Raw genomic sequence first — 16,044 nt, 5'->3', positions numbered from 1 at the left:
TATTTCAAAGTTGTCTGCAAGTGTGAAACATTTTAATTTTGGAATTCACAGCATAAAAGGATGCTCAGAAACTCCCTGCAGTTTTCCACACAGAACTGATGGCTGAAGAGATCCAAGCCCACAGACCAATTGATGTTTCTTGTTTTCTGTCAGATTGGCGTGTGTTGCTCACACAGATCAGCTTCTCCCCACGTCTTTGTGACAGGAGGGAAGGCTCAGCCAACAGAGCCTGCTTGTCCTCTGCCCAAAGGTCAATGAGAGCCAGTGGCAGTGGATCCTTTTCTGTTCTGCTGGGGTTGAGTGGCTCATGGAACCCAAGCAAAGCAGGAAAAACTTAAAACCTGCTCTGTGGATGAGCAGGACAGACACTCCTCAGTGTCTGAGTGGGAACTGCTCATGGAATATTCTGTTTTCATAGTAGAGGAACAATTTATTTTTTTTTTCAAAAGGACTAAAACCTTATTTTAAAAAAGCAACCTATTGATGTTTGTTTTATGTTGGGCCCTTCTGGAGGCTCCCTGGATGGTGCAAACCCTCCTGTAGCAGCTCTGTGCCAGGAAAAAGGAGACACACGGGACTTTTTTGGCCTTCAGCTTCTTGTTTATTATCTTATCTAAAGTTTTGCACACTGTTCACACCAGGCTCGGCATGCTGGAAAAGCACTGCAAAATGGCCACGAGATGTACAGTTTCAAGGTCTTTTAAAGTTGTCTCATCCAATTAACTCTTAACATGTATTTTATTTCTATTTATCTACCAGTAACTCATCTCTTGACTGTCCACATAACCTCTGCACTGTGCTTTCCTTGACCAATCACCCTGTGCCACCAGCACTGCAGAAAATGGAGTAGATGAAGAAGAAGAAGAAGAAGAAGAAGAAGAAGAAGAAGAAGAAGAAGAAGAAGAAGAAGAAGAAGAAGAAGAAGAAGAAGACAGGGACTACCCCCAGATTCCTCCATCTTGCTTCCTATCTACAGTGTACTAAAAATCCCAAAACCTAAATTTCTCCCCCAGGTGACATACTATACTACTCTCTATTATCTATTTCATGCTTTGGTAGATTCCAGTCTATCTTGAAATCTTGGAAGTCCTCTCCATGGGCGAAGGTTAAAGTCAGTGTTTGGGTGGTCAGAGACTCTCAGAGCAGACAGAAAAATGTTCCCTGTGCCCTGGTTTCCCACAAAAACTCAAAACCCAAACAAACACAAAAAGTAAAAACCAAAGGACAAAAGGTATCGTGGTTGAAACTTTTTCTCACCAGGCACTTGTATCCTGGTTTCATGGTTTGAGTGTTTGGCTATCCAAGCTCCATGCTAGTGTATTCAAAGCTTTCTTATGCTGGTGGCATTCAAAGCTTTTTTGTTGATGCAAGCCACATCAGCAACAGTAGAGAAAATCAAAGGAACAGAGGAAGAAAGAAAAAAATTAATTCAGAAGAAAGGAGTGTAGAAAGGAGAGGAGATGCTGGTATTTCAGCTGCTGCCTGTACCTGAGCATTTGAAATTCATAGGCACTCAGCTGACATTCCACAAACAGCAGTACATTTCCCTTCACTCAATTTTTGAATTCTCCAGAGGTAACAAGTGTTGCAAACAGTTCCTGGGTTTAGTTCTATTGTGTGTGGTGAATGCATACAGCACACCCACGATTAGGCAGAGAAATTGAAGTCAAAGCAGGATCTAGTTACACATTCAAGAGGTATCTTCTGCTCCCTCCAATATATTCATTACCTGGTATTGTTCCACAGCTGCTTTCATCAATAGACATTGTACAATAACAGTAAATTGGCATCCATAGGGTTATGCAGAGTTGGTAAGTCCCTCATTATTCACTGGAAGTCCTTTGGAAAGGGTGAGTTTCACCATTTCTCAGCAGACTGGGTGCAGATGGGGCCGGGGTGTGGCAAAGGCTGTTCCACTCCCAGGAGAAGCTGGAAATAGGCTGTAGCTGTTGCTTTGTCCAAAAAACTGTGGTGAGAAGGGAGGCACTGAACTGTCCCATCTGCCTGTGGGCGATGGCTGCTAGGCCTCACACCGGGGCTGCCGCGGGAAAGGACACCTAAACCCTGAGAGAACTCAAGTCTGGGACCTCACAGAAAAACAATTGCCAGGGAAGACATAGAGCTTATGGAGAACAGTGCCTGCCTGGAGTTTGATAACAAAAAACTTCTGCAAAAAGATGTCTTCTGTGTGAGCACCAAAACAGCTCCTGAGTGACGGGGGAGGAACTCTGGAGAAGATGTCTGCCCCTGGCTGGTTTTGGTCGGAAGGTGCGTGCATGATTTGTAGGGTGGCTGTTTGTAGGTGTGTTAAGGGTGTTTTTAGGTGTGTTAAGGGTGTTTTTAGGTGTGTTAAGGGTGCTGTGTGGCCACAGCTCCACTTTGACTGCATGGCAGGAGGTCACACGGGGTGACTCCTGCTGGGCTGAGGCAGACAAAATATTGGAGGCACATTTGGCTTTTCCCAAGCCAAGAGCAGCAGGAGTAACCAGGCCGGGAGAGCCTGGGAGCACCTGTTCTGAGTTTCTGCAGGGTGTTTTTCCAGGAGAAACATCTCCTTACATTCGTCCCACCCCTGACCCAGCACCCAGGCCCACATCTGCCCCAAATATCACTGAGGGGACCAGGCAGCTTTGTGCCAGCTATCTGTGCAAGGCTGGGAAGTGGGAGCAAATCCTGCACCTAATCCTGCCCAGGATTATCCTCGTGGAGACAGCTGTAGAGCTTAAAATGGTGTTCAGTCACAGTTTTGTTTTTTTTTTTTGTGTTAAAAATCTTTCCAGAAAGAATTTGTCTTACACACCTGGGAATTGTCCCATTCATTCAACTGTGAGCCCCTCTCCCTGATTTTGGAGAAGTCTCCATTTTCCAAAAGCTGGAGAAAGAGCTTTTTTTCTCCTCCAAGACTGGCAAATCCTACAGCTGAAAGTAGAAAATTGGTTCATATTAATATGTGAACATTTTAATTTATGCATCTGATTGATATTATTCCATAATTAAATTATATTCCCATGGTGCGTATAACATCAGGGTTGTAGTAATACAAATAATTAGTAATTAGCTCTAATCAGATCAGTTAGCAAATGCCAGATTCCAGATGAATAAGCTGACCAACAGTGTCTGTGGTGAGGAAAGCCAAGAAAGAAGGAAGAAAAGATAATTTGTGTTGATGGATAAGGGAGGAAGTGAAAATAACAGGAAATCCATTTTCAAGAGAACTCCCTTGCCAAAGAAAACAAGAATGCAGCCTTTAAAGATGTTCTGGGCCATGGCCATGAGCCTGCTAGAAGATATTCACTCTGACCTCTCACACCCTGCCCTGAGTCTCTCCCAAATGCCTCTTGTGATGTTTTGGTGCTGGACTGAAAGAAGGGCCAGTCCAGAGGCAGGCACAGGGCACCTTCAGCCAACAGAACATTCCTCAGCTGCCCCCAGCCGACAGCTCCTTGGAGGTGACAAGTGATGATGGCACATCAGTGTCTGCCTCAAAATGCCTGTGGCACCTTGGCCTCGGAATTTAGGAATGGGTTCCTACTGAGCTGCTCCCACTACCTCCAGGCACTGCAAGGAGGCTTAGGGCAACTAACACAGGCATGGAGAATTTCTCTCCAGAAGAATGAAATATAAAAGTCTGTGAATGGGACTTCCTATCTGAGAGGTTAGTACTGCAATCTGAACAGTTTTTCTTGGCTCAAACCAGAAAAATATTGTGCTTTCCCCGTTCTCTCAAAAAAATAAACAAACAAAGTGTTTTAAACAATTTCAGTCTGGATCTGTCAAACAAAGTCAGTTAGAAAATTCAAGATGTGTTGCCAGCCGAATTGCACTTGGATCAGTACCAAATATTTCAGACAAATAATTTCTAAAGAAAGTACCTGGCATTGCATCTCCAAAACATCAGTGTGAAATATTCTGTGATTGTGAAAGGGTTTAGCCTTTTATTTTCTCAATTGTAAAATGTCCTTGAAATGAATACTTTCCTGCAGCCAAACTTCTCTGTGTTTAAATGTTATTTTGTGATGAAAAATGTTCTTAGCAAACACAAAACAATTGCTGCTGTGTGCCATTTTAATGCAAACAGGTTCTTCTCTTCGAGGGCGGCAGGAAAATAGAGGTGTGGTAAATTGTCACACTTGCTGCAGAGTTGGTTGAAGTCAGTGATGAATTAATGATCAAGAAAAGCATGAACAGGGCTTCCTGCTGATCCTGCACCTGTCTTGAGCAAGGGCTAACAACAAAATGATGTCTGGGGTGTACCAAAGTGATTGTTTAACCTTTTGTATCAACCATAAATGCTGACCAAAAGTAACCAAGACCCTCATTAAGTGTTATTTGCATATTAACTCTCACACCTCAAAGAATGCACATGAAGAGAAAAGCTGATATTCCTTACATGTATGACCTCTGTCACCGACATCCAGCCTATGACATACACTTGTAGTTCTCTTTGGGAAGGATTAAAAATTGTTGTATAAAAAAGAAGGAGTTTCACAGCAAAGAAAAGATTAGAGAAAAAATGAGGAATAAAACAGGAGAAAAACACCTCTGCTTGCTCAGGATCAGTTGATGGACTTTTTCTCTCTTCCTCTCACAAAAGGATACTTTCAGGTCAGATTTTTACCTCTAACTGCATTGGAACAGACCCAGATATATTTTAATGTAGATATCTAATAAATCTCTGTTACTGTACCTTCTGTCCAGACACACTCTGTAGTTTGTGTATGTATCACCAGCAACCTCAGGCTACTTTCCCTTTGCTTCAATAAACCACACTATTTGTGAATCTGGGCTCTGGATGTTCTTGCTGAATTCAGCCAGACCTATGGTATCAGTAAATCACACTATTCGTGAATCTATCATCATGAAAGGTCTTGTTGAACAGGACCAAACTCATAGTGCTGAATTGACAATAAATGGAAATAAGGTCCATCTGCACCTAGCCCCTCAGAGCTCTGACTGCCACCCAGAAGGTTTATTTTAACCCAAGTTTCTGTGTGCTTGACTCAACAGGTTGTTGCTTGGCCTTTTATTTTTATTTTTTTTTTTTAATTTGATGCTTCAACAAGCCACTGGCTGCTTGAAAGTAACTGGTGGGAGTTCACATTTCAGGTTATTCTCAGAAGTGCCACTGTTAGGTGTTATCTTAAAAGTCTTCCTCTTGCATGTTCAGCCTTCAATGAGATGTTTTGGTTTACTTGCTCGTGGTTCAGTTTTTTGGGTTGCCACTGGTTACCAACAATTTAGTAATAATACAAGCTGTTGGTTCATTAAACTATTTTTGAAAGAAAATCTATACTTGCTAGCCTATATTGGCTCCTTGGAGCATTTATTTATTTGTTGTGATCACTCTTGCCTCTTCAGTATGTCTCAAATGAGTAGAAAATAATGAATACACCAGGACTATGGCAGGTCTTCTAAAAGCATGATGGATAAACCAGTTCTTGGATGGAACAATGAAATGTAGCCCCAGGTGCTCTAAGGTCCCATACACAGAACACCATCTTTGATCCTGGAGATTCTAGATGTCGGGATAACTCCAGAGAGGTGGTAGATAACTTAGATTAGCTCTGAAGGCTTAGCAAAAAAAAGAGATTAAATCCATGGCCAAGCTGGATGAAGGCCTGCCCTCCTAGGGCTGTGTCCTTACATTGTAAAACAATGAGGGGATGCTGCTGAGGATGTGCTACTACCACTTCCATGCACAGCCACCAGTTTGACCCTGCTAAGTGGCAGCAAAAGGTGCACTGGGCAAAGGTAGAAGGGAGAAAAGAAGCAGCAAACAGCTGACTCAAAAATACAGCACGGAAAGTCCAGCTCTCACAGCCTGCTGTCCCCTCTGCAGGTGGTTATTGAGCAGCATTGCTGTTATTCTTATTGCTGAAGTTGCAGCCTGCTCCTTGATTGAGAACAAAATTGATTTCCCTTTCAGCATTTCACATATGCCTGTATGTGAGTATGGATATGTATGTGTAGGGGTACCTGTCTATATGTATATAAATGTATGGATGTGCATCTGCACCTGTAGAGCCCTATGAAAGCAGGAGTCTGAAAGAGGAGTCTGAAACACCACTGAGTGTTCTGGAAGGACAAATTGAATGTGTATGCAAACACCTGGCCTTGTTTTGGGGAGGCAGGGCTGCTCTATTCCATCTGGTGCATCACTTCAGATGCTTTTCCTCTGCTCAAGCTCAGTCTGTTGCCTGCAAGGAAATTCTTCAGAGGGAGGGTTTTGACCAAAGCAACACCAAGTTATCAGCCAAGAGAAGGTGGCTTTCTTCCCAGCCACATGGCACCCTGTCTCTGTGCATTCATAAATTGGATGTAGCAAATTACAGATTCTCTCCTACCTCCCACCTCACAACATCTCACTCACGGAGCCTTTTCCTCCCCTTTGCTTCCTCCTGCAGATCCTGAAGTGTAAATCACCTGGTTGTAAGTAGACTTGGGCATGTCCAAAGAGGGAAATGTGGTGACACCAAGGAGCACCACCCACCTTCTGACAGTTGCTTGGAGCAGGTTCCCCAGAGCTGCCTCTTGATTAGTAAACAGCAGACATATGTTGTGCTCACCACACAACCTTCAGTTTGTAACAGTGCTGGCAGCTCCTGCTCTCCTTCCTTTGGCACCGCTGTGATCCTGATGTCTGCAGCACTGAGTCATGCCACCATGTCTGGAGCGAAGCCCAATGCTCTTTTGCGCACAAGGGGAGCAGCACCGTGTGCTCTGGTGACCTGACTGCCTGACCATGTTTTGTTGAGGGTGTCACTACAGCAGCATCTGTGAGCAAAGGCATGAAGCCAGCAGAGAGCATCCTTTGTGCTGGCTGATACTGAGAGATGCTGGTGCAGGGTGCTGAAGTGGCCTGGGTTGGTTTCATCGAGAAAACTCACACCGTTCTTGTCGCCCATCTCCAACTCTGCCTCCTATCTTAGATTTGAAGCTCTCTAAGCCAAGGACAGGTATTTAGATTGCATCTTGCCCTGAAGAAATCTCTCAGGTGCAGCCCTTCTGCAGATTCCTGTGTCTTGCCTTACTCAGACAAGTGTAAAGATCTCTGAGATTGGAGCCACTTCCTCCACAGACGTATTGTGCCCTCTGACTGAGGTTCCAGCAGCCTGAGTGCATGTTCTCTGATATCTAAAACACAGGGCACTCTCTCTTTGTGCCCTTTCTCATATCCTCCTTACAGTAAAGTTCACAGGCACTTAATTGCATTACATTTTTGGCTGCCTTTGAATTTCCTTTGCAAGTCAGCAGGTGGCATTTCCCAAATTGTGAGAGATGCGTGGCAGCCAGCCCAGAGAAGGTGGCTGTCACTTCCTCTGCTGTTCTACCCTTGGTGTACAGTGATGTTCCCAAGCTATGCCCTCTTGTTTCCTCAGCAGGGAGCTCTTGCAAGCTGGCTCTGTGGTGGGAATTGCCTGGATGATGGGAGAAATTAATTTCAGACTGAGCTATAAAAATGCTCAAGGCTAGGAGATTCCCAAATGAAGGCTAAAAAAAATCGATGGAGGTACCAGGCAGTTATGAAATCCTGTCAGATGACAGATGCAATATTAGTCTCTGACCCAGCAAATTATTTGCTGAGTGTCACTATTCCCTTAAACTGTGAGTCTTTCAGAAAGAAGGATTTTTTTCTTCCCCCTCAGTGAATCTTCAGCCCTCCTCATGTATTTTTTGAGGTTAATCCATAATGACATCCTACATTATACAGTTAAGTTGGAGCTTTTTGACCCTGGACTTAACAGTTTGGGATTTTTCCTTGCAGCTGATCTTAGGTATCACAACAGCTTGTCATCTGGTTAAAGACACCAGTGCCATTTCTTTAACACCTCCTCATTGAGCCAATATGGCAAAAGCTCTCACTTCAGAAAGGCTTCTCTCCTCTCTCTCTGGGGAGGAAAAGATGTACTGTAAACTAAAGATGTCCCTGTATCCAAACATAGGAGCTCACTGCATATGGACCATTCCTGCTCTTCCCCAAGGATGAGGAGAGAATAACCACGTGAGGTGAACTGGTGCTGTCTCAGAGAGAGCAGGTGTTGGTGGCAGTTTCTAGTCTTCATGCCATAGACTTAGAGGATTTTAGATGTTTAGATGATTGTATCTGCTCTGCCAACCAGAGATGTTGCAGCAGGCCATGACAACATCACTTTTCTTAGGAAGACACAGGTGCCAGTTCAGCTCCTCAGTGACCCACAGCTCAGACAATCAGCAAACTGGACCCCTACTAAGGCACAAAAGCCATCACTGGGAGCTTTTATCCCCACTCCCATCTGCAGTGAGGCCCAGGTCCACCTCCCCAGCATGCAAACCCCCTTTAGCTTCCTTGCTCATCACCCTGGACTGCCATTCCAAGTGCCAGCTCCATGTCACACCGTGGGTTGCTTTGGGATGTGAAGCACAAGAACATCAAATTTCAGCCAGGTAATGTTTCCAGGAGTGCTCCTGCTATGCAGGTCTTTCACACAGTGCTGATGTTCCTGTTTGCTGCTCACTGAGGGGTCCTGGGGACATGGAAAGCTGAATTCCCTGTGTTTGGAATGGTATTTTTAAAGCTAGTTGCAAGGGCTTCTATGGAATTTTTAAGGCTGCCTTTGTGGGAGAGTTTTTCCTAGCTCTGGAGCTGGCTTTTGCCTCTCAGGTTAATATTCAGCCAGCACAATCACCAAAGATCATAAGGCAGAGTCCTCAACCACAAGATTGGTTTTAAAATTACATTGCTATTATTGTTGTTAGGTTGCTTAATGACCTTACAGTACCTGTATTTGCTCTCTGATTTTTTGGAACTCCAGGTATACTTCAAATCAAGGCTGGGAAATACTAGTTCCTTTCCCTTTAAGTGAATAATCAGTGGTTTTTTTATTCAACACCATGTACTCCAAAGCTCAGACTTTATGAGAAAAACTGACTGATTTCCCACAAATCATGCATAATACATATGCAGAAGGGACTAGGAGTACATTGCCAGTCTCCAGGCTTAGCTTGTAGCCCAACAATTTGCCATCTAATGTGGATGGAATCCCTGTCTGTGGCAGGGGGGTTAGATCTAAATGATTTTTAAGCTCCCATCCCACAGAAATCATTCTATGGTTCTGTGAATTCACTGCCAAAAAACCTGTCAGAGACTACAACAGGCTTTTGGGTCCAGGGACAGCATGAGATGGTGCATACAAGCACCACTCGAGGCAGCTGCACTGGGTGTCCCGGGCCAAGTTTCACCCAGTCTAAAGCTTCACATCCACTCCAAAAAAGTGTCACACAAAGCACCAGTAGCTGTATACCATGTGTTTTAATAAACCGTATAGCTACCAGAAAAATAGGATTGCATGTGTTTGTTCTCCCCTCCCAAAACAAAAGAAGTCAAATTCAAACCAAAATAATGGAAACCTAAAACAAGAGAAAAAATCTGTCCCAGAGCAAAGATGACACACAATACAGAGTTGGAGGAAAACATCTTTGATGACATCCTTGTTCAAAGAAACCATGTTTGTAAAACACGAGGCAGTTAAATAATAAAATGGTCACTGATTTGATTGATTTTCCCCTCTCTGTGTGTATATATATATGTAGCTACATATATATGTCTATGCTGTTACACCCTGGGGTGGGACGAAATGGTTAGGCAAAAAAATAGTTGAGTGCAGGGAAATCTTTAGGATGAAAAACCAGTTGAGTGTGGGGAGCAAGAAAAGAAGAAAATAAATGTATCATTTCAGTCAGTGAAGGAAAGACAAGGTTCAATTCCCCTACAATTTACCACTGCTCTGCTTATTGGGGAACAGACTTGTCTCTCCATGGCTATGCCGTGTCCCTGATGCACAGCTGAGCTGTGAGCTTCTGATCTGAGTGGTATTCACTGGTCTGTGTATGAGCAGGACCCCAGAAATGTATGAAGCATTCCTTTCTCTGGTTAATTCCCATGCTTTACCGTGATGCTTTTTTTTTTTTTTAAATTAAAAACTTATTAGTATTTCAGTTTGCATTTTTCCCCAGGTTTCTTGCACTGACTGCTGTGCAGGTCTCCACAGCAAGGTGGAGCAGCCCAGATGAGCAATAATGCCACAGTAAAGTGCTGTTATCACAATGTGACTGGATGGAGGAATTAATTTTACAACGGGTCTCACGTTACTTCAAAATTGTACTCCGTCTGCAGAGCCGAGCCATGCAGTTGTAACCTCAGCTGGTCTTCACTGAGGGGGCCTGTGGGGTACACCTTAATCCAAAAACAAGGAAAGGAAGTAAAAATGTTTTTAATTTCCTTTTCTCCTTCCATGGAAACCTACCCCCAACAAGAAGAGTAGGCAATACCACTCTACACTGAGGTGTCTGATTCACTCTTAGGCAAATGAGTCCTGCATTCAAAAGACAAAACAAGCCATGTTCTTCCTCTTGTTTTTATATTGCTCTTTCAGAGAACCAGTCACTGTCCGTGCTTTCCCAGATCTCAGTGCCGTGCTTAACAAGCAAATTAAGCACAAGCTCATGCTGGCTGCAAAGTTCAGGTGACCAAGAAGGTAATAAGAGAACAGCTCAGTTTGCCAGATGCTTGTAAACACCATATTGAAAAGAAGGCAAAGGCAAAACACCCTTCTCCACACTTACCCCGTCTTCCTTCCTTTTATTTTTTCTTCTTTTCATTCTTTGTCTCTCTTTTGCTCTTTCTTTCCCTTTTTTGTACAGGGGTTGATGAAGATAAGCAAGACTTGTGCATCACAAATGGTGGAACTTCCCCCAGTCCCTCCATCCTCCCACCCTACCACAATGCACAAGCCCACCTCATCCTGTACCTGCCCCCAGAAAGTGTTTATCTGTTTTTGGAAAACCTCGCAGTCTGATGTGCTGGGGACTCCTGCAGTGCAGGAGCCGGCTTGGCTGGTTCTTCCCCCTTTCCTGAGGCTCATAGATGGTTGTTTTTTGACAGGTAGGCAATAAGAGCCACAGCTACCCCGACGTAGATGCCAGTTCCGATTGTGATGGACAGGACAGCCAGGAAGAGAGCTCGCCGGGAGCTGGAGCTTGCGTGGTGGAAATCCCCCTTGGCTACTGCTTTGTTTGTCTGCAAGAGATACAACAACAACAACGCCACAAGTTTATTTGTTTTACCTGGTGGAATAAAGGTATGACTCTAATTTCTTGGCTGAAACAGGATCCTAGGATGTGACAGGTTAAACTGGTGGGCAATCAGGTATTTTTTAGTCAAATGAGGTCGTTTGCACAATTGAGAGGTGATGGAACCAGCAGCATCTCAAAGGAGGGTGTCATTTGTGGTGTGGTATCAAGCAGGGACACCTGGCAGGCAGTAAGAGATCTGTCAGCTACAAGACAGGTCTTGTATAAGCAAATGAGCTCCTTAAGTTCTGAGACAGTCTTTGTTCCCTCATTACAACGAGTGAGGAAACCTCAATGCTTTAATTATATGTCTCCAAAAATGATCGATGTGCTGGGACACTTTCTTCTTCAGAGCCATCTACTACTCTATTTTTGTCTTTGCCTTTTTTTTTGTTTTGTTTTGTTTTGTTTTGTTTGTTTGTTTGGGGTTTTTTTCATTTTATGTTTTTGCTACTCAGACCAATATGCAGCAACCAAACGACAAGCTTCCACACATTATAAAAACCCCAAAAACTCTTTGGCCCTTCTGTCAATGACTTTATTAGGAGAACTGTCTCTTCTCATTCATCAACCTAATTTTTTAAGCATAATGCTTTATGAATATTTCAGGCAGAAACAATATCAAATAATACAGGCGAGGCTGCAGGCTGGAGGGAGCTGTTTCAAAGCAAAGATAGAAATAACACAGGTTTACACACCTGCTGTCTTGTCCTTTGGTTTAGGTGGGGAAAGCATCCTACTCACTCTGCAAAGCCTCTCTGCAGGGTAACCAAAGATTTCATGATCTTCCTGTCTGGAATCACCAAAGGCTCAAAAGAAGATATTTTTTTTTTTTTTAAAAACACCAAGGCCTTTTGGGATCATGTTAAGGGCTCTTAAAAGTGTTGGCAAGGAAAGCAGAGAAAGCTTTAGAAAGAGCTGGTCCTTCAGGTCCCCTCAGAGACTTTCTTCATGTATCTGCTGCCCACCACAGAACCAGTCTGGGTCTGGAAGGTTCTTGTTTACTGAAGTTGGACTGAGGTAAATACCTAGCAATTAACATTACAGAACTTTTGGATAAACCGAGGTTCGACCCCCCAAAATGAAGGGAAAGTTTAAAAATGATAGAACATTTTCAAATTGGCATTTCTGAAATGTCACTTTATGTAACAGAAAAATCTGCAACATTTGGGTTGACCTCTTTTAAATGAAACTTTGTAAAGTTTTAAACCAGCATTTCTTCACCTAAAAATAGATGGGAAGTCAAAGGGAAAAGAAACCATTAGTCAAAATGTCAAATAATCTGAAAACTTGACAGTATATCTTGATTGCTTCAATAGAAGAGGTTGGATTTACCAAAAATAATGAGTTGGAAGACCCAAAAGGGTTCAGAAGGCTGATTTTTCAAATACTAGTAGCCTTTTTCCTGATAGGATCTTCAGTGTAGCAACAACCCTGCTGAAAAAGAACAGGTTTTTTTAACTTGATGAACTCTTTGAGGACAGCCCTGACCTTTGTGAAAGGATTGGATCTATGGTAAAAACCCAGTTTCTTGTTAAAATGCTCACCCAGCCAAAACCAGGTATCTTGTATTAGTCATGTGCTGCCATGAAGTTTTTGAATTATGCAGCTCCAGACATTATGATAAAAAGTGAATTTGCTTGGGGAACACACCCGTGCCTTCACAGAAATTCTATTCATAATCTGAGTGCATTTTTTCCTCTTAACTGAATGCATATTTTGTGATTTAGGAGAATTAAATCCTTCCTATATGGAATTTTAACTGTAGACTGCATTGGTAGTGGCATATGGGAAGGACAGTCTTATAGTTCTCTTTTATTCTGGTAAAAGAGATTTACATTGAGATGGAGAAACCAGCTTTTGTCTGTGACATAGTAACCTGGAGGAATTTGCTTAGTAATAGGAAAATTGATGCTATTTCCTAATTAGCAAAACCCTCCCATTACTACTCAACATCATTATATGAAAATGACAACATTTCTGCAGGTTTAAGCTAAAAGGATCTGAAAATACTTACCAAACAAAATGCAACTAAGGCCAAAAGTAATAGTTTAGTGTCTAGCAAAAAATGAATCATTTCTCTTGATTTTTTTTTTAAACACGGATCAGCTCTTTGGTGGTTTTGATCACTTTTAGAAAGTCCCTTGGTTTTGGGATGAATCTAACTCTCCCATTTCATACCTGACACCAAGAAATTACATCCTGCTGAGTTTTCCATGAGAGATGTCTGTGCATTGGCAAAATCCACGAGGTCAAGAAATGTCCTGTGTAGATCAGACAGCCAAATCACACCCAGGTTTTCCATAGCTTTTTCAGCTACATCTGTCTACTACAGAGAACAGTGTAGCCAAGACTGGTGCAAAAATGAAGACACAAATGCTCTACCAACAAGAGTTTAATTCACTACAGGCTCATCAAGCTACACCAGGTGTCTCAACCTTTTCTGATGCACTTGAAAGTTGCTGCAAAAGCTAGTGTTCTTTCTGAATAAAACTGTGTTATCTGTGGAGTTTTATAGTACGTTGTCCACTCACTTCTTCCCTTCCCTGGCAAGGCTGTGGCTGGCAGCCAGATGATGGATATAACAATTTAATGCAGCTTTTGGGTAGGAGCAGGGGGCACAGGCTGTGATGAAGGTTGGGTGCTACGAGGCTGAAAACGGGGATTTTTGCAAATACCAGCCACCAATCAATCTTCTCTTTAGAGGCTTTGAAAGTAAGCCAGAAAAGTAAGGAGGGGTGGGGGAAGAAAGGGTAAGGAGATCTGGAAGGATTATCTTCTTTTTTTTAAACTAAAATAATGAATGTCCTTTTAAGAAACACTTTCAAGGAACTTCCCTGGAGGTTCAAGTTGAGCTTCTGCAGACCAGATTCAGGGTGTCTCTGGGCTGCAGGTTTTACAGGCCAAGACAAGATGAATAATGTACCTCCAAGCAGCAAGGCTAAAACATTCTGTTGCATCCCACAGTGACTCATATATCATACTCTCAAAATCCCTTCTGGTACTCAGTATCTGCAAACAAGAAACACGCTGATCACAATTATTAACCCTGCCTCATCTCCCCAAGGCTGGAGAGCAGGATTGGCTCCATGCAGGAGGAGAAGAGATCATCCTGAGCCCTTTGGTCAGATGGTGAAAGGATTTCTTTTCACTTTATGGGAACAAAGAGCCAGAAAAGCCAGGGATACACAGGCTCCACACAGCCACTAGCCAGATTCTGAGTTTTACTTCAAGTGACATGCAAAAAAAAAAAAAAAGGCACAGAATGAGGAGTAGCTCATACAGATGATGCTTCTGCTCCTGTATCTTTTATCTTTCTTCTAGTCAAACACTCTGTCTCCTCTTTTTAACTTGCCTAAACTTGTACTTTTGCTGATCTCCAATTTTTGGGCAGTAATTCCACCTTCAGGCTTACACCAATTATTTCCACTGATGGTGAGAAAAAGACTCCAGTGTCTTTGCTAAAGACATGGATGGGTAGAGGGTGAAGTCAGGATCTGGCTCTGGACCCTGACAATGCCAGCAGGGAGGTGCCAGTCAGCTGGGGAAAGCATGGGGCTGACAGACACTCATCACAGGGACAGGGACATGGCAGGATGGTTTCCAGCCCTGAGGAAAGCATAAAAGGGTCTATGCAGTCCAGCCAAACAGCTCCACAGGCAGAAATTACAAACTAAATAAAGGACAAATTGTTCTTTGCTCTGCCAGGTATTTGAAAATTCCATTATGCCCATGGTATAATGGAAAGTTCAGCCTGTGGTGGCAAAGAGCTCTTCCAGAAGTTTCTGTAATTTCAGCTGCAAGAATGGCCCAGGGAATGGACATGAGTCTCAAACAAACCTTCTCCATCTGGAACTTACTGAGGAAACAATTGGGAGCAGGTTTCACCTGAAATGCAGGTACTTCCAAAAAGCTCCAAACAGTTTAAGCCCCTCTGTAGTTTAATCTGACCTTTCTTCATCCAACCTTTCAAGTGGCATTTCCTGCATTGTGAGCACCTCCTTCTTTTCCCTGCAATACCATGTTGACTTCCAGCCTTTACAATTTCCTGCCAAGCTGCTGAACAGTGATGTGGCAGGTGAAAAGCAGTGGCGTGAGAAATGGTACTTCTACTGCCACCAAATTAAACGATGCTGAGTTGGTAGAAGGAGATACACTGGGAGCAATATTTATCTCTGGAAATCCATGAAAGGTTCAAGAGAATATAGTGTGAATGGGGGGATGAGGGTGTAAATGAAGACCAGCATGAGCCTGTCTCTTTTTCATGTTCAACTTTCATAAACTCTGTGTTTCAACCATTGGACCACTTTGGTATCAAAGAATTCTGCTGGAATTTGAAAATATGGCATAGGCAAAGACATGATTCAGCCCCTGGCTGGTGTTGCCTGTGGCATTTGATTGTGTCTCTGAGTAGAGATAAAACTACAAATGTTGGGAACAGCAGGCATAAAAGACCTGAATGAGCAGAATGCAGAGAGATGTTTTTAGACAAGCTCCACAGCAACAGCTGCTCATTTGATTGCACTGGAGAGAATGAGACCTCAGCCTGAGATACAAAGGCAGTTCTCTTTTTCCTGGCATATACAGGAATTTAGATGTTTATGGTAAAGAAGATGATTTTGCCTTTCCACTTTGCTTCTAGCCCTCAAGCAGATGTTTTGTGATGAAAGAGAAGAAAATTTGCAGAAGATGACAGGTGGGAAGCCCAGTTTACACATAAAATTCAGAGACTTACAAGTCCTTGCTGTTGTACAAAGTTTTGCAAGGTGTTATTCACAAACTGCTTATACACAGTTATGCCTGGAGAAAGTCTCTTCTCCATTCCACAAGGAAAAGCAGGGCTTTTAGAACCCTGTGATGACTTTGTTAGGGCTCCACTGAGGGTCCTGCTAGAGGGAGGCTCTGGGGAAAGCTGCATTCATCTCTTTGTACCTC

At 43.1% G+C, this 16,044-nt stretch overlaps 1 protein-coding gene and 1 long non-coding RNA gene across 3 annotated transcripts in view; one reads left to right on the top strand and one right to left on the bottom strand.

The window, feature by feature from the left end:
- The first annotated feature begins 2,130 nt into the window (after window positions 1–2,130).
- Window positions 2,131–16,044, top strand: part of LOC135297558 (uncharacterized) — a 39,215-nt gene continuing 25,301 nt past the window's right edge. Inside the window, exons 1-2 of the long non-coding RNA XR_010359512.1 lie at window positions 2,131–2,268; window positions 10,922–11,117. This is a non-coding gene — a long non-coding RNA (uncharacterized LOC135297558). The remainder of the gene's footprint in view (window positions 2,269–10,921; window positions 11,118–16,044) is intronic.
- SYNDIG1 (synapse differentiation inducing 1) overlaps window positions 9,271–16,044 on the bottom strand; it is a 49,011-nt gene continuing 42,237 nt past the window's right edge. Inside the window, exon 4 of one of the 2 annotated variants that reach the window (XM_064415257.1) lies at window positions 9,271–11,056. In XM_064415257.1, the coding sequence (XP_064271327.1) occupies window positions 10,898–11,056 (159 nt within the window). In that variant the 3' untranslated portion in view covers window positions 9,271–10,897. The remainder of the gene's footprint in view (window positions 11,057–16,044) is intronic. The other variant, XM_064415255.1, reaches the window with a different exon arrangement.

The sequence above is a fragment of the Passer domesticus genome, chromosome 3, assembly GCF_036417665.1.
Source record: "Passer domesticus isolate bPasDom1 chromosome 3, bPasDom1.hap1, whole genome shotgun sequence".
Taxonomy (NCBI): domain Eukaryota; kingdom Metazoa; phylum Chordata; class Aves; order Passeriformes; family Passeridae; genus Passer; species Passer domesticus.
This window is presented reverse-complemented; position numbering and strand designations above follow the sequence as displayed.